The sequence below is a fragment of the Pollachius pollachius genome (genome assembly GCF_949987615.1).
Source record: "Pollachius pollachius genome assembly, chromosome: 3".
NCBI lineage: Eukaryota > Metazoa > Chordata > Actinopteri > Gadiformes > Gadidae > Pollachius > Pollachius pollachius.
Window position 1 is genome coordinate 4614175 of NC_136936.1, and position 17117 is coordinate 4631291.

General features: G+C 44.8%; 2 protein-coding genes across 2 annotated transcripts; both read left to right on the forward strand.

Moving 5' to 3' along the window:
- Positions 1 to 1062: 1062 nt before the first annotated feature.
- On the forward strand, positions 1063 to 4213 carry LOC307072701 (extracellular calcium-sensing receptor-like; the record flags this gene model as incomplete). Its single annotated transcript, XM_079732115.1, has 7 exons — positions 1063 to 1338; positions 1429 to 1718; positions 1883 to 2178; positions 2448 to 2653; positions 2790 to 3011; positions 3097 to 3220; positions 3315 to 4213. Exons 1-7 carry the CDS (start codon positions 1081 to 1083, stop codon positions 4211 to 4213), a joined length of 2295 nt encoding a protein of 764 aa, XP_079588241.1. The 5' UTR covers positions 1063 to 1080.
- A 4683-nt stretch (positions 4214 to 8896) lies between these two features.
- Positions 8897 to 12297, forward strand: LOC307072698 (extracellular calcium-sensing receptor-like; the record flags this gene model as incomplete). Its single annotated transcript, XM_079732112.1, has 8 exons — positions 8897 to 9009; positions 9131 to 9422; positions 9508 to 9797; positions 9941 to 10236; positions 10526 to 10731; positions 10874 to 11095; positions 11181 to 11304; positions 11399 to 12297. Exons 1-8 carry the CDS (start codon positions 8951 to 8953, stop codon positions 12295 to 12297), a joined length of 2388 nt encoding a protein of 795 aa, XP_079588238.1. The 5' UTR covers positions 8897 to 8950.
- Positions 12298 to 17117: the final 4820 nt, after the last annotated feature.

Consider the following 17117-nt stretch of genomic DNA (forward strand, 5'->3'; position numbering starts at 1 on the left):
AACATTCTGATTTAAGACCTGTATTTTGGAATGATTAAAACATTGATCCAAAACGTCAGGATTGCCACTTCTCTGCCACATCTCTTCCTGGTTTCAAGTAACTATTGAAACCCAATGAATTATTACATGCTTGTTTACAAGCTAATTAAGCAAACAATAAGCTGAGAGGCTGAATCACCATACAAGTGACCTATTCTATAAAATAGAGCCGATGTAGGATATGATATGTGAATTACAACATAGCCCACAATTATATTATTTCATCTAATATGATACGTATGTCTTTAAAAATGGTGTAAGGTGTGTACATGTGCTTCACGCCATATACAGGTTATTGATTAGATGAAAAGGTCTAACTGGGAAAAATGAGATAAGTGTTTTAAAATTTGTGACAGAGCAAAGGGGATACTATATACAGTCTATGTATTTATGACAATTTGTATACTTTTTTTGTCATCATACATGCACTCTGTGTAACTGTAGAAACTTTCAATCACAAAAATGTAGATAATTAAAATGTGAATGATTCAAATCTAGTTGTAGCAGTTGGGATTTCTCCTGTGTGTAGAATCTGACGTAATGCTAAAAGTGGGCAGCACCTATCTCATCATTTATATAGCCTAGATGTAACACCTAGTGAGCACTTACATGCTCAATTTAAGGATGGGTGGCTTGACCTTGTTTTTTTTTTTGTTATGTTTTGCGCTTTCCATGTATAAATCTCTGGGTGGTCTAATAATGAGAACAGAGGCTTCATCTAATGCAGAGAATGCCACCAATTCTGTTGATTGTTGGCTTCGGGGAACTCCTCAGCTACCTGCATTTACACAGAAAGGGGATTACATAATTGGGGGTGTATTCCAAATGCATTACTACATGAAAACAGTGAAGAAAAACTACCCCAGCCCTCCAGAGCCTCTCAAATGCACAGGAAGGTAAGTTAGTCAGAGAAGAAAATAAAGGGGGTTGATGTATATTTCATCTTTGAAAGCAAATTAAATATACCCTCATGAAAGTATATATATTTTTTATATTTTTGTTAACAGCATGGAAACTCGGGAACTGCGCTTCTCTCGTGCAATGGCCTTTGCCATCAACGAGATCAACAACAGCAAAGATCTTCTGCCGGGGGTCGCACTTGGTTACAAAATCCATGATTCTTGTGCCTCAACCCCCATGGCCGTGCAGGTGGCGTTTCAGTTTACAAATGACCCACCTTTTAATAAAAACAGTAAAGTGTGTTCGCAATCAGGAAGGGTGTTGGCAGTTATTGGTGATTCTGGATCAACGTCATCCATCAGCATATCACGAATCCTTGGGCCCTTTGACATTCCACAAGTATTTAATTTATTATGCAGAACTCGTTGTGCCTCTATTATTGTGCCTCTATTTTGTAAAAATGCATCGTAATGTTTAATTTTTCCTAAGGTTAGTCCCTTCGCTACCTGTGCGTGTTTGTCTGACAAGACGCAATACCCAACCTTTTTTAGAACAATCCCTAGTGATCATTTCCAGGCTCTCGCTCTTGCCAAACTCGTGAAACGATTTGGGTGGACTTGGATTGGCACTGTTCAGTCTAACTCAGACTATGGCAACAATGGGATGGCCTCATTTTTACGAGCAGCGCAGAAGGAGGGTATATGTGTGGAATACTCTGAATCATTTAATAGAAATGATCTGCAAAGCAAGATTCAACAGGTGGCTGAAGTGATTCGCAGGTTCATACATGAATTATTCTGATTATGTCTAGTTTATAAAATACAATGTCAACATGAAAACCAAGATAACTTGTAGGCATATAATGTTTATAAAACCTTAGTATCAACCATACAATATAATATACCATATATAAATATATATTTATATTTATAAATCTCTACAGATCTACCGCCACGGTTGTCGTGGCATTTACAGCTCCAGAAGACTTGCGGGTTCTGCTGGAAGAGCTGACCGTACATCCCTCTCCTCCTCGCCAATGGATTGGCAGTGAGGCCTGGGTAACCCATTCGGAGGTTCAGAGATTTCACCTACTTGCAGGAGCGATTGGATTTGCTATTCCGCAATCTAACATACCAGGTTTTAGAGAGTTCCTTCTAGATCTTTCTCCTGCTAAGGTGGCTGCTTCACACGTGCTTACAGAGTTCTGGGAGGGTGCATTCAACTGTCTGCTAGAAAAACGTGAGAAATATTGGAAGTAGTGTTGGATTACTGTTATGCTACTGATTTCATAATAATAATGAATAATAATTATAATTATTCATTTTATGAACATTTATTCATTATTATAACAAATGTGTACTTCTTAAATGAATTATGATAACAGAATCATCTTTTGAGAAGAAATTATATAATTAGCGAACAAAATACTTATTTTAAATAATTATGCTTTTTTTGATATCTTGGTGTTTTCCTTTTCAAAGCATCTACTCCTGATTCTCTCTTTACAGGCGCTGGCTCAGCGGACAAAGTGTGTGATGGAACTGAAGATATACAGAAGCTCCAAAACCCATACACTGACACCTCTCAGCTCAGAATCACAAACATGGTGTACAAAGCTGTTTACGCAATAGCACACGCTATACACTACTTGGTCTGTAAGAAGATAAACTCGAAAATACATTGTGATCAATTCATGAAAATTGAGCCAATTCAGGTGAATAACAATAATGCTTATTATTGAAGCAAATCCTTGAAAGAGGTTAAGTTAAAAGCGCCACCTTTTTATGTACAATATACTTCTATCTTAATCATCTAATTGTTCTGTTTTCACTCATTTTTCCTCTATACAGGTCCTTGATCAGTTGAAAAGGGTGAATTTCTCTCGTAATGGTTACCACGTCTCATTTGATGCCAATGGTGACCCTGTGGCCTTCTATGAGCTGATTAACTGGCAGATACATGAGAATGGTGGTCTGGAGTTTGTAACAGTGGGACATTATGATGAGTCCCTTTCTCCTGGCCAGAAGTTCAATATCAAAAGGGAAATCAGTTGGGCAGATGGTGGCATACAGGCAGGGAGGACAACATATTATTTGATTCCTTCAACACAACTGCTTCGAAACTGTATGTAAAGCTGTTTGTCTATGTGTGAATCAGGTGCCTGTGTCCGTATGCAGTGACAGCTGTCCACCGGGAACACGCAAGGTTCTCCAAAAGGGGAAGCCGGTTTGCTGCTATGACTGTGTACCATGTGCTGAAGGAGAAATAAGCAATACTACTGGTACAACCAATGTTAATAATCCAAATTCTGAATGAAATTCTGAAAAACAAAATATTATAATAATAGTAAAAACTGATTATATATCTTTCTCCAGATTCCTCTGACTGTTCCCTTTGTCCCAATGAGTTCTGGCCCAATGCAGAGAAGAACTTCTGTCGTCCCAAGCTTGTTGAGTTCCTTTCCTTTCACGAGATCCTTGGAATTATTTTGTCAGCATTCTCTATAGCAGGAGCCTGTTTGACCATCATTACAGCCATAGTGTTATTCAACCACAGATTTACCCCTGTAGTTAAAGCTAACAACTCTGAGCTGAGCTTCCTGCTGCTCTTCTCCTTGACTCTGTGTTTCCTGTGTTCTCTGACCTTCATCGGCCGTCCCTCAGACTGGTCCTGTATGCTTCGCCACACAGCTTTTGGGATCACCTTTGTCCTCTGTATCTCTTGTGTTCTGGGGAAAACGATAGTGGTGTTGATGGCATTTAAAGCCACAATCCCAGGTAGCAATGTAGCCAAATGGTTTGGCTTAACACAGCAGAGAATTACTGTGGTATCTTTTACATTTGTACAAGTTTTGATATGCATTAATTGGCTGGTTCTGAAGCCTCCTTACTCTAATAGAAATCTGACAATCTACAAGGATAAAATCATTCTAGAATGTGCATTAGGCTCAGCATTAGGTTTCTGGGCTGTACTTGGGTACGTCGGGCTCCTTGCCATATTTTGTTTTGTGTTAGCTGTTCTAGGCCGAAAACTACCTGACAATTTTAATGAAGCTAAGCTAATCACATTTAGTATGCTTATATTCTGTGCTGTTTGGATAACTTTTATCCCAGCTTACATCAGTTCCCCTGGGAAGTTCACTGTAGCTGTGGAAGTCTTTGCCATTTTGGCCTCTAGTTTTGGATTGATTACCTGTATATTCTTTCCAAAATGTTTTATTATTTTGTTTAAGCCAGAGAAAAACACCAAGAAACATTTAATGGGTAAAAAATAGAAATGGTTATTTATTGTTTTTCATGAAAAAATAAAATGTAGAAGTCAATGTAACTTTCAGAATCATACAAATTATATATTTAGCGTAGGTCTTTGTTGAATTGGCATGGAAAAGACTCATCTACTCTACTTACAATAATGTTATGTATTTACATTTCAATTGATCATTTTCATTACAATCTTTATTATGATAAAAGGCCATATATAATGCTATATTTGAGTCGGCAATGGTTGTCTTGTTGTATTTGTATGTATTTTTGTGTATAATATAAAATTCCTCCTTTAAAAGTGTATTTGGGTCTTTTGATTTATACACCAAATTTAAACACCTGATTGGCAATACATTCTTAACACCTATTGATAGTCATGGCAGTTTCCTTATTAAGATATTGCTCCTAGGACACACGAGACTTTCAATTGCAGAATAGCTCTTGTTTGCTTGTCCCCTTTCTAGCAGAGTGAGTCCTGAACACGTATGTCAGCGGTGCCAGCATTCCCTTTAAGCAGATGTATAGATAAGAGGTCTCTGCTTCCTGTTGACCAGCACTAGAACCCCCCCCCCCCCCCCCCCCCCCCACACACACCCTCTGGACTCAAGGAAGGCAATATTTGGCCAATGCGCCAACCCAGAGCTGTCTGCCTTCCATTGAAGACACGTTGGACTGATAGATAGCGTGTGGAAATCTCTCACACGCTTCGCTGTTGTAATTGCTAAAAGAAAGGCGGTTTCCATGGAAGCATTTCTCAAAGTCACCCCTGCCATAGGCTCAAATGGTGACTCATCCAGGGCCTGCAGAACCAATGGTAGATCCCATGCTGCAGCATGCCTTATCCTAGGAGGGCGTAGTCTTCAGACACCATGCAGAAACTGTGCCACCCAGTAATGTGCCCCGACTGGCCTGCCACCAATGTGGCCATGGTTAAAAGATATGGCCGCCACGTACACCTTCATGATTGAGGCGGCCCGGCCTGCATCATAAAGATACTGCAGTTACTGCCGTATGTCCTGTAAAGGGCAGGAGACTGGGTCTAACTCCCTGGCCCCGCACTATGTAGAGAATGTATCCCAGCAGTTACCGTACACCACTCTCGTGTAAGGAGCTCTTGTATTACGCAAAGTCTCATAAATTAAGGAGCCGAGATCAGTTAAGAGTGACCGGTCTCTGTTAATGGCCATGCCACGAGTTGAAGGAGGCTACGAGACGGATGCCAAACCTTCCCCTCCAGCTGGGACAGGAGGTCCATCCTCACTGGAAGCTGCCACAGTTCTCCATTCTACTGACTGAGGAGTGCGGAGAACCATATCCTCACTGGCTACTTAGGGACAAACTCACCCTGTAAAGTGTGAGCATTATCAGAGGGATCTGAGGGAATGCATTAAGGAGACCCCTCGGCCAGGTGTTGGCGAGAGCCTCTATCCCCAGCGGAGCACTGGTCTCTGCCAAGAAGAACCATAGAGGACAGTGAGTTGTGCATTCTGAGGCAAACAGATCTACCTGGGCCTCCACAGACTGATCCCAAACAATCGGTGCTACCTGCGGGTGCAGCCTCCCTTCCCCAGGGGGTCACCTCTGGCGTGAGAGGTAATCTGCCACAGAGTTTGCTCTGCTTTGGGGGTGCATCGTCCTCAAGGAGGCCACAGAGGATGAGTCCATATCCATAGTCCCTAAGCTTCCCTCAAGGACTCCAGTGACCTTGTCCCTCCTTGATGGTTGATATGAAGCACCGCTGAGTTGTTGTTTGTGAGGACGACCACATGCTTGCTCCTGAGACAAGGCAAGAAGTGCTTCAGCGCCAAGTACACAGTCCGGAGTTCTAGGCCATTGATGTGCTTCCCTCTCCACTGAGGGCACCAAACCCCCTGGACTTACCTCCTTTGCCATTCCGACCCCCAACCGTGGGATGAGGCATCTGTTGTCACCACCTCTCGCCTCGCTGGGACTGAGCCGAGAGGACCACCATGCAGCAGAAATGCGCTGTCCCGCCACCGGTCCCTTGCGAGTGACCCCGATCATGACCCATCTATGTAGACGAGGCTCCATGTGGAACTACCTCTGTAGAGGGCTGAGATGCAGCAGGCCTAGTGGTGTGATTTCTGAGGCTGCTGTCAGCATCCCCAGCAGCATGAGCCACTTCTGGACAGTCAAACATGACCAAGGTGGAAATACTGTAGTAGACCATGAATCCTCTACACCCGTTTCACGGTCGGGCAGGCCTTCATCGACACTGAGTCCAGAGACACGCCGATAAAGGTGGTCTGCTGTGTTGGTTGCAACAAGGTCTTCTCCCAGTTTACAGACATGCCCAGTGCCTTGATATGAGGGTGGACCCTGGATGTCGTTTGCTCTGCTCCCCGGAGCGAGGGGGTGCAAATAAAACAGTCGTCGATATAAGGGAGAATTTTTACTCCTGCCAGGCACATGGCGCCCTTATGCATCTTGAAAAAATGCGAGGAGCCAGGGACAGGCCGAATGAAGGACTGAAAACTGGTGAAAGGCAAAGCAGAGACTTTTTGTGTTCAGGGTGAATGGGAATGTAAAAGTAAGCATCGCTGAGATTGGTGGAGGTGAACCACTCTCCTGGAGTGATAACCTGAAGGACGTTGATTGTGCAATGCATCCGAAACGTTTGGACCTTCAGATACTTGTACAACCTCCTCAGCTTAGTCTAGGCCTGATAGAATTGCCCAACTTTGGCACCAGAAAATACATTGAGTAAAACCCTTCGCTCTGTGTATGTGGTTCAACCACTGTGATGCCCTTTTTGTCCAAGAGGGTGGCTATCTCCTGTGACAAACACAAGGCCCTAACGGGGTCTGCGGCTGAGGTCACCCTGACCCCTGTGGATGGTGGTGGCCAACGGCGGAACTGCAACCTGTAACCCTGGGACGTTGTGTTCAAAATCCATCTATCTTGGGAATGGGCTGCCAAGTAGTCCAGATGCTGCTCTGAAAACCTTCCCACCGCAGAGTGTGCCACGAGGGTTATACAGGGGCTTGGGGGGGCGGTGGTTGTGCCCTTGTACCAGCTGGGACCGGCAAAATGGAGGCTACCCACATCCGGGCTAACACCAGCTGCCTACAGCAACCTGGCTGCTCTGTTGCCAGGGCTGCGGCGGTGGGTTTAGCAACGGGAGCGTTGTGGGTCCTGTGCGCCATGTTTTCCACGGCGCTGAGCTGGGGGTCCCATGCTCCTACTCTGGGGTCCCCAGGCCTCTGAAGCCGGCCTTGATTGCTTATTGCGCTCCAAAGCCCTTTCTGCCTCTGGCCCAAACAACTAGCTGGGCGCAACAGGAAGTTTCCATTGCGTCTTCCTACAATCATCAGACATAGGCGCCTGCTCAAGCCACACCTGAAGACATGTCACAACAAGGATGGACATTAAGCGGCCAAGCTCCCCGGACATCAGACCAAAGGCCTAAAGTGCCACATCTTTTGTGTCCCCCAGCTCTCTCCCTCCATGCTCTGGCTGCAACATTTGAGACTATGCGAGGAGGATCACGGAGAGGGAGTTCCCAATACCGCGGAGCTCAGTCCGTGGAGCAATGGCTGCAGTGCAGATTTTTTTTGACTCGTATGAGTAAAGGACTCTACTTGGTCTTGACTATGACTTTAACACAGGAGACCAAACATGGACTTGGAATCAAGGCATAGTGACTCAATTACAACACTGGGTGGAGGTAATATCCCTAAAGGACAATACTGTGGCAGTATGTACTTCATAATGTCACATATTAGATATAGGCAGACTTGAAGCCACATCCTCCTGAGACTAAGCTCATCACTGAGCTACATGGATATAGCCATTAGCAAGGGCAGGTCAGAATTTACTTTGAGAAGGAGCAGTATTCCAAATGTGATGGATTTATTGAACTTTGTAGGCACGGTAAAATGGCATTGGTACTCCTTGAAAACATGCTTATCAGAAGGAAATTATCAATATAATTACTAACCATATTTCTAAAAATACAGTTTCAGAATCCACCATCAAAACAGACTTTTGAAAAATGATGTGTGTACCCCTTTAAGGACCAGCCTGTGTTGGAACGATGTCTCTGCTGTCTTTGGCCTTATTGATATAAATTAAAAGACCATATAGTCCCACAGTCTAATGGTACATGTGTGCCAAGTCTGCAACTTTTACCACCTCAACCGTTTGGTTGAGTTGTGGCCATTGCATTTCATCTAAATGGTCTGACTAAATGGGTTGCACCTTGAAAGTTGTTCATCGTGAGGAATGGTGCATGGATACAAAGTTTCATGCACATTGCATTTTCCATGTGGAAATAGCAGCCTGTTGAGAATGTTGAACTTCAAATGCTTGTTATACCACCACCTATGGATAATTCTGGTTTTTGAATGATTCAAATCTAGTGGTAGCAGTTGGGATTACTCCTGTGTGCAGAATCTGACGTAATGCAAAAAGAGGGCAGCACCTATCTGATCATTTATATAGTCTAGTTGTAACACCTAGTGAGCACTTGCATGCTCATTTTAAGGATGGGTGGCATGGTTGCAGTTTTTCTTACAACAAGCTTGACCCTGTTATTTTTTTTGCTATCTTTTGTGCTTTCTATATACAAATCTGCGGGTGGTTTAATAATGAGTACAGAGGCTACTGCTAATGCAGATAATGCCACTGATTCTGTTGATTGTTGGCTTCGGGGTATCCCTCAGCAACCTGCATTTACACAGAGAGGGGATTACATTATCGGGGGAATATTCCAAATACATTACTACATGAAAACAGTGAAGAAAAACTACCCCAGCCCTCCAGAGCCTCTCAAATGCACAGGAAGGTGAGTTAGGCAAAGTAGAAAATAAAGGAGTTTGGTGTTCGTTTTAACTTTGAAAGCAAATGAAATATACCCTAATGAAAGTATTTTTTTTGTATCTTGAAAATGTTCCATTTGTTTACAGCATGGACTACCGGGAACTGCGCTTCTCTCGTGCAATGGCCTTTGCCATCAACGAGATCAACAACAGCACAGATCTTCTGCCGGGGGTCGCGCTTGGTTATAAAATCCATGATTCTTGTGCCTCAACCCCCATGGCCGTGCAGGTGGCGTTCCAGTTTACAAATGCCCCACCTTTGTATGAAAACAGTAAAGTGTGTTCGCAATCAGGAAGGGTGTTGGCAGTAATTGGTGATTCTGGGTCAACGCAAACCATCAGCATATCACGAATCATCGGGCCCTTTGACATTCCACAAGTATTTAATTTATTATGCAGAACTCATGTCATTTCTGTGCCCCTCTTTTGTAAAAGTGCATCGTAATGTTAATTTTTTTCCCAAGGTTAGTTACTTCGCTACCTGTGCATGTTTGTCTGACAAGACACAATACCCAACCTTTTTTCGAACTGTCCCCAGTGACCAGTTTCAGGCTGATGCTCTTGCCAAACTTGTGAAACATTTTGGTTGGACTTGGATTGGCGCTGTCCGGTCTAGAACAGACTATGGCAACAATGGTATGGTGTCTTTTTTACGAGCAGCGCACAAAGAGGGTATATGTGTGGAATACTCTGAAACAATCAATAGGTATGATCCAAAGAGCAAGATTCGACAGGTGGCTGAAGTGATTCGCAGGTTCATACATTAATTATTCAGATTATGTCCAGTTTAGAAAATACAATGTCAATATGCAAACCAGGATAGCTTAATGGCATATAATGTTTAAAAAACCATAGCATCAACCATACAATATAATTTATGTTTAGAAATCTCTACAGGTCGACAGCCACGGTTGTCGTGGCATTTACAGCTCCTGGAGACATGTGGGTTCTTCTTGAGGAGCTGACCGTAAATCCTTCTCCTCCTCGCCAATGGATTGGCAGTGAGGCCTGGGTAACCCATTCGGAGGTTCAGAGATTTCACATATGTGCAGGAGCGATTGGATTTGCTATTCCGCAATCTAACATACCAGGTTTTAGAGAATTCCTTCTAGATCTTTCTCCTGCTAAGGTGGCTGCTTCAAATGTGCTTTCTGAGTTCTGGGAGGGTGCATTCAACTGTCTGCTACAAAAACGTGAGAAATTATGGAAATAGTGTTGACTTAGTTTAATGGTGCTGGTGTCATAATACTAACAATAATGAATAATTATTATTATAATTATTCATTTGTATTAACTATTATTCCTTATTATAACAAATGTGTAATTCCTAAACAAATGACAACATAATCTTCTTTTGAGAAGTAATTGCATTATCAGCTTAACTGGCTAACGAAATACTTATTTCATATGATTATACTTTTTTAGATGTTTTTGTGTTTTCATTAATTATCGAAACATTTACTCCTGTTTCTCTCTTTACAGGCGCTGGTTCAGTGGACAGAGTGTGTGATGGAACTGAAGATATACAGAATCTCCAAAACCCATTCACTGACACCTCTCAGCTCAGAATCACTAACATGGTGTACAAAGCTGTTTACGCAATAGCACACGCTATACACTACTTGGTGTGTAAGAAGATAAACTCCAAAATAAAATGTGATCAATTCATGAAAATTGAGCCAAATCAGGTGAATAACAATTATTTTTATTAATGAAACAAATCCTTGAAGAAGGTAAAGTTCAAAGTGCCACCTTTTTATGTACAATATACTGAAGTCAATATCTTAATTATCTAATTGTTCTGTTTTCACTCTTTTTTCTTCTACACAGGTCTTTGATCAGTTGAAAAGGGTGAATTTCTCTCGTAATGGTTACCACGTCTCATTTGATGCCAATGGTGACCCTGTGGCCTTCTATGAGCTGATTAACTGGAAGAGAAATGAGAACGGTGGTCTGGAGTTTGTAACCGTGGGACATTATGATGAGTCCCTTTCTCCTGGCCAGAAGTTCAATATCAAAAGGGAAATAAGTTGGGCAGATGGTGGCATACAGGCAGGGAGGACAACATATTATTTCATTCCCTCAACACAACTCCTTCCAAACTGCATGTAAAGTTTTATTTCTATGTGTGAATCAGGTGCCTGTGTCCGTATGCAGTGACAGCTGTCCACCGGGAACACGCAAGGTTCTCCAGAAGGGGAAGCCGGTTTGCTGCTATGACTGTGTACCATGTGCTGAAGGAGAGATAAGCAATACTACTGGTGCAACCAATCTTAATATTCCTAATTTTGCATGAGATTATGAAAAATAAATTATGATAATAATAGTAAAGCCTGATTATATATCTTTCCCCAGATTCATCTGACTGTTCCCCATGTCCCAAGGAGTTCTGGCCCAATGCAGAGAAGAACTTCTGTCGTCCCAAGCTTATTGAGTTCCTTTCCTTTCATGAGATCTTGGGAATTATTTTGTCAGCATGCTCAATAGCAGGAGCCTGTTTGACCATCATTACAGCCATAGTGTTGTTCAAGCATAGATTTACCCCTGTAGTGAAAGCTAACAACTCTGAGCTGAGCTTCCTGCTGCTCTTCTCCTTGACTCTGTGTTTCCTGTGTTCTCTGACCTTCATCGGCCGTCCCTCAGACTGGTCCTGTATGCTTCGCCACACAGCTTTTGGGATCACCTTTGTCCTCTGTATCTCTTGTGTTCTGGGGAAAACGATAGTGGTGTTGATGGCATTTAAAGCTACAATCCCAGGTAGCAATGTAGCCAAATGGTTTGGCTTAACACAGCAGAGAATGACTGTGGTATCTTTTACATTTGTTCAAGTTTTGATATGCATTATTTGGCTGGTTCTGAAGCCTCCTTACTCTAATAGAAACCTGACAATCTACAAGGAGAAAATCATTCTAGAATGTGCATTAGGCTCAGCATTAGGTTTCTGGGCTGTACTTGGGTACGTTGGGCTCCTTGCCCTATTTTGTTTTGTGTTAGCTGTTTTAGCCCGAAAACTACCTGACAATTTTAATGAAGCTAAGCTAATCACATTTAGTATGTTTATATTCTGTGCTGTTTGGATCACTTTTATCCCAGCTTATATCAGTTCCCCTGGGAAGTTCACTGTAGCTGTTGAGGTCTTTGCCATTTTGGCCTCTAGTTTTGGATTGATTATCTGTATATTCTTTCCAAAATGTTTTATTATTTTGTTTAGGCCAGAGAAAAACACCAAGAAACATTTAATGGGTAAAAAATAGAAATTATTATTCATTGTTTTTCATGAAAAAATAAAATGTAGAAGTCAACGTAACTTTCAGAATCATACAAATTATTTATTTAGTGCAGGTCTTTGTTGAATTGGCATGGAAAAGACTCATCTACTCTACTTACAATAATGTTATATATTCACATTTCAATTGATCAATTTCATTATAAGCTTTATTGTGATTAAAGGCCATAAATAACGCTATATTAGAGTCGGCTATGTTTTTTTTTGTTTAACTGATGTGGTCATTTGTGCACTAATACGAACACTTGTTTTTTTATGTATAATATAAATTCCTCCTTTAAAAGTGTATTGGTGTCTTTTCATTTATACATCAAATTTAAACACCTGATTGTCAATACATTGTTAACACCTATTGATAGTCATGGCAATTCCTTATTAAGATATTGCTCCTGTTCTAGCAGAGTGAGTCCTGAACACGTATGTCAGAGGTGCCAGCATTCACTTTAAGCAGATGTATGGATAAGAGGTCTCTGCTTCCTGTTGACCAGCACTAGACCCCCCCCACCCTCTGGACTCAAGGAAGGCAATGTTCGGCCAATGCGCCACCCCAGAGCTGTCTGCCTTCCATCGAAGACACGTAGGACTGATAGATGATGTGTGGAGTTCTCTTACACGCTTCGCTGTTGTAATTGCTTAAAGAAAAGCAGTTTCCATTGACGCATTTCTAAAAGTCACTCCTGCCATTGGCTCAAGGGGTGACTCGCCCCGGGCCTGCAGGACCAATGGTAGATCCCATGCTGCAGCATGCCTTATCCTAGGAGGGCGTAGTCTTCTGACACCATGCAGAAACTGTGCCACCTAGTAATGCGCCCCGACTGGCCTGCCATCAATGTGGCCATGGTTAAAAGATATGGCCGCCACGTACACCTTCATGATTGAGGCAGCCAAGCCTGCATCATAAAGACACTGCAGTTACCGCCGTATGTCCTGTAAAGGGCAGGACACAGGGTCTAACTCTCTGCCCCCGCACTATGCAGAGAATGTAGCCCAGCAGTTACCGTACACCACTCTCGTGGAAGGAGCTCTTGTATTCCGCAAGGTCTCACAAATTGAGGGCCCGAGATCAGTCAATAGTGACCGATCCCTGTTAATGGCCATGCCATGAGCTGAGGGAGGCTCGGAGACGGATGCCAAATCTTCCCCTCCAGCTGGGACAGGAGGTCCATCCTCACTGGGAGCTGCCACGGTTCTCCATTCTACAGACTGAGGAGTGTGGAGAACCATATCATGCTGGCTACTTGGGGGCCACTAGGAGGACCCTGTGGCCTGACAAACTCACCCTGTAAAGTGTTAGCATTATCAGGGGGATCTGGGGGAATGCATAAAGGAGACGGCGAGAGCGTCTAGACCCCAGCGGAGCACTGTTCTCTGCCAAGGAGAACCATAGAGGCAGTGAGTTGTGCATTCTGAGGCAAACAGATCCACCTGGGCCTCCACAGACTGATCCCAAATAATCAGCAATTTCTGCGGGTGCAGTCACCATTCCCCAGGGGGTCGCCTTTGGCGTGAGAGGTAATCTGCCACAGAGTTTGCTCTGCTTGGGAGGTGCATCGCCCTCAAGGAGGCCACTGAGGATGAGCCCATATCCATAGTCTCTAAGCTTCCCTCAAGGACTCCAGTGACCTTGTCCCTCCTTGATGGTTGATATGAAACACCGCTGAGTTGTTGTCTGTGCGGACGACCACATGCTTGCTCCTGAGACAAGGCAAGAAGTGCTTCAGCGCCAAGTAGACAGGCCGTTGATGTCCTGCCCTCTCCACTGAAGGCACCAAACCCCCTGGACTAACCTCCTTTGCCATACCGCCCCCCAACCGTGGGATGAGCCATCTGTTGTCACCACCTCTCCCCTCGCTGGGACTGAGCCGAGAGGAACACAATGCGCTGTCCCGCCATCGGTCCCTTGAGAGTGACCCCGATCATGACCCATCTGTGTAGACGATGTGGAGCTACCTCTGTGGAGGGCTGAGATGCAGCAGGCCTATTGGTGTGATTACTGAGGCCAGCAACATGAGCCACTTCTGGACGGTCAAACATGCCCAAGGTGGAAAGACTGTAGTAGACCATGACTCCTCTCCACCCATTCCACGATCGGGCAGGCCTTCATCGACACTGAGTCAGAGTCAGAGACACGCTGGTAAAGGTGATCTGCTGTGTTGGTTGCAACAAGACCTTCTCCCAGTTTACAGAAATGCCCAGCGCCTTGAAATGAGGGAGGACACTGGATATCGTTTGCTCTGCCTCCCGGAGCGAGGGGGTACAAATAAGACAGTCGTCGATATAAGGGAGAATTTTTACTCCTGTCAGGCACACGGCATGTGTCATGGTCTGTCTGTTTCCTTGTCTTGTTTTGGTGTGTTTCCTGTTTTCCTTTGGTATCTCTGTCTTGTTTCTCCCCATGTCAAGTTTCCCTCCTTTGTGATAACTGCTCCCTCCCCTAATGTGTTTCAGCTGTTCCTCGTTGCATGCCCTGTGTTTAGTATTTAAGCCCTTGTCTTTCCTTTGTTCCTTGTTGGATCATTGTAGTTTGTGGTGAGTTGTGTCCTGTGTGTTACCTGTGTTCCCGGTGTTTCTTGTGTTACCCGTGTTACCTGCATCACCTTAGTTCTCGGTGTTCCTTGCCTTTTGCGTTAATAAATTATCCTTTACCTGAACCCACTTACCGTGACAGCACGTGCCTGGCGGGCACGTGCAAGGCTGCCCTCATGCATCTGGAAAAAATGTGAAGAGCCAGTGACAGGCCGAATGAAGGACTGAAAACTGGTGAAAGGCAGAGCAGAGAAACTTTCTGTTCAGGGTGAATGGAAATGTAAAAGTAAGCATTGCTGAAGTCTATGGAGGTGAACCACTCTCCTGGAGTGATAACCTGAAGGACGTTGATTGTACGCTGCATCTGAAACGGTTGGACCTTCAGATACATGCCCTTGCCCTTCTTTGGCACCAGAAAATACATTGAGTAAAACCCTTCGCTCTGTGTATGTGGTTCAACCACTTTGATGGCCTTTTTGTCCAAGAGGGTGGCTATCTCCTGTGACAAACGCAAGGCCCGCACAGGGTCTGTGGCCGAGGTCACCCTGACCCTTGTCGGTGGTGCTGGCCGACGGCGGAACTGCAACCTGTAACCCTGGGACATTGTGTTCAAAACCAATGTATCTTGGGAATGGGCTGCCCAGTAGTCCAGGTGCTGCTCTGAAAAACTTCCCACCGCAGAGTGTGCCATGAGGGTTACACGGGGGCTTGGGGGAGTTGGTGGTTGTGCCCTTGTACCTGCTGGGGCTGGCGAGCTGGAGGCTGCCAACCTCCCGGCTAACATGAGCTGCCTACAGCAACCTGGCTTCTCTTTTGCTAGGGCTGCGGCGGTGGGTTAGGTGAAGAGAGCATTGTGGGTCCCGTGCACCACGTTTCCTGGGGCGCTGAGCCGGGGGTCCCATGCTCCTTCTCTGGGATCCCCAGGCCTCTGAAGCCTGGTTTGACTGCTTCCTGCGCTCCAAAGCCCTTTCTGCCTCTGGCCGACAAGGATAGACATCTAATGGCCAAGGTCCCCGGACATCAGACCAAAGGCCTGAAGTGCCTCATCGTTTGTGTCCCCCAGCTTTCTCCCTTTATGCTCTGGCTGCAACATTTGAGACTGAGCGAGGAGAACCACGGAGAGGAAGTTCCCAATACGAGCCATCCGGGCAGCAGTGTCATAAGCCTTCGAGAGCAGACTATCTTTAACCCGTGAGAGGTGAGAGGACCAGCGAGGCAATACACTGGTCTACAGGGGGCATGTGAACCAGGCCATGCACCGCTGAATTGCACATAGAGGCCAGGCTCCTAGCATCCCTGTCTTGGTGGGCAGAGGCCCTTCGATCAAACCAGCAGCGCTTCAGCTCCTCCAAAGTGGCAGGTCCGCGGAGCTCCGTCGGCGGAGCTGGATCCACCCAGCGGTGGATCAATAAGGACTCGACTCGGACTTGACTCGTATGAGTAGTAGAATCTACTTGAGTTGTCTACTTGGACTTGAGTTGGATTTTCTTTAATGACTTGGACTTGACTTGGACTTGAACACTGGAGACTCGAACCTGGACTTGGACTCGAGGCATAGTGACTCGACTACAACACTGGGTGGAGGTAATATCCCTAAAGGACAATACCGTGGTATTAAATACTTCATAATGCCACATATTAGATATAGGCAGACTTGAAGCCACAACTTCTGAGACTAGGCTCATCACTGAGCTTCATCGACATATGGAAGGAGCAGTATTCCATATGTGAAGGAGGATTTGGCTTTGTAGGTACGGTAAAATGGCATTGGTACTCCTTGAAAACGTGTTTACCGGAAGGAAAATATCTTACTACTATATAATAGCAGGCCTGTCGCACCAGTTGCTCAAGTTGGTCAGTGCACATGTGCCAAGCAGCCTGCAGCTCACACACAAACACAGCACGAGCGAACGCACACATAAACCTCACGCACACATATACACACATGCGTGTGCGCTGACACAGACGTTTCAAGCCAAAGGCAACGCAGGACACCGCATACACACACCCAGCACACACCTGCACGCCAAGCGGCCTGCAGCTCGCACACACACACAGCACACGCAAACACACACATACACCGCATGCACGCACATACACATTGCATATACACACACACGCGCACAAACATACACGCACGTGCTGACGCAGACGTTTCAAGACAAAGGCAAGATCGATCCCGCATCCCGCAATGTCTTGCGATATTGATATCCCCCTCCCCGCTTCCATCTGTTTTAACGTCGACAAACTCTCACACTTTGT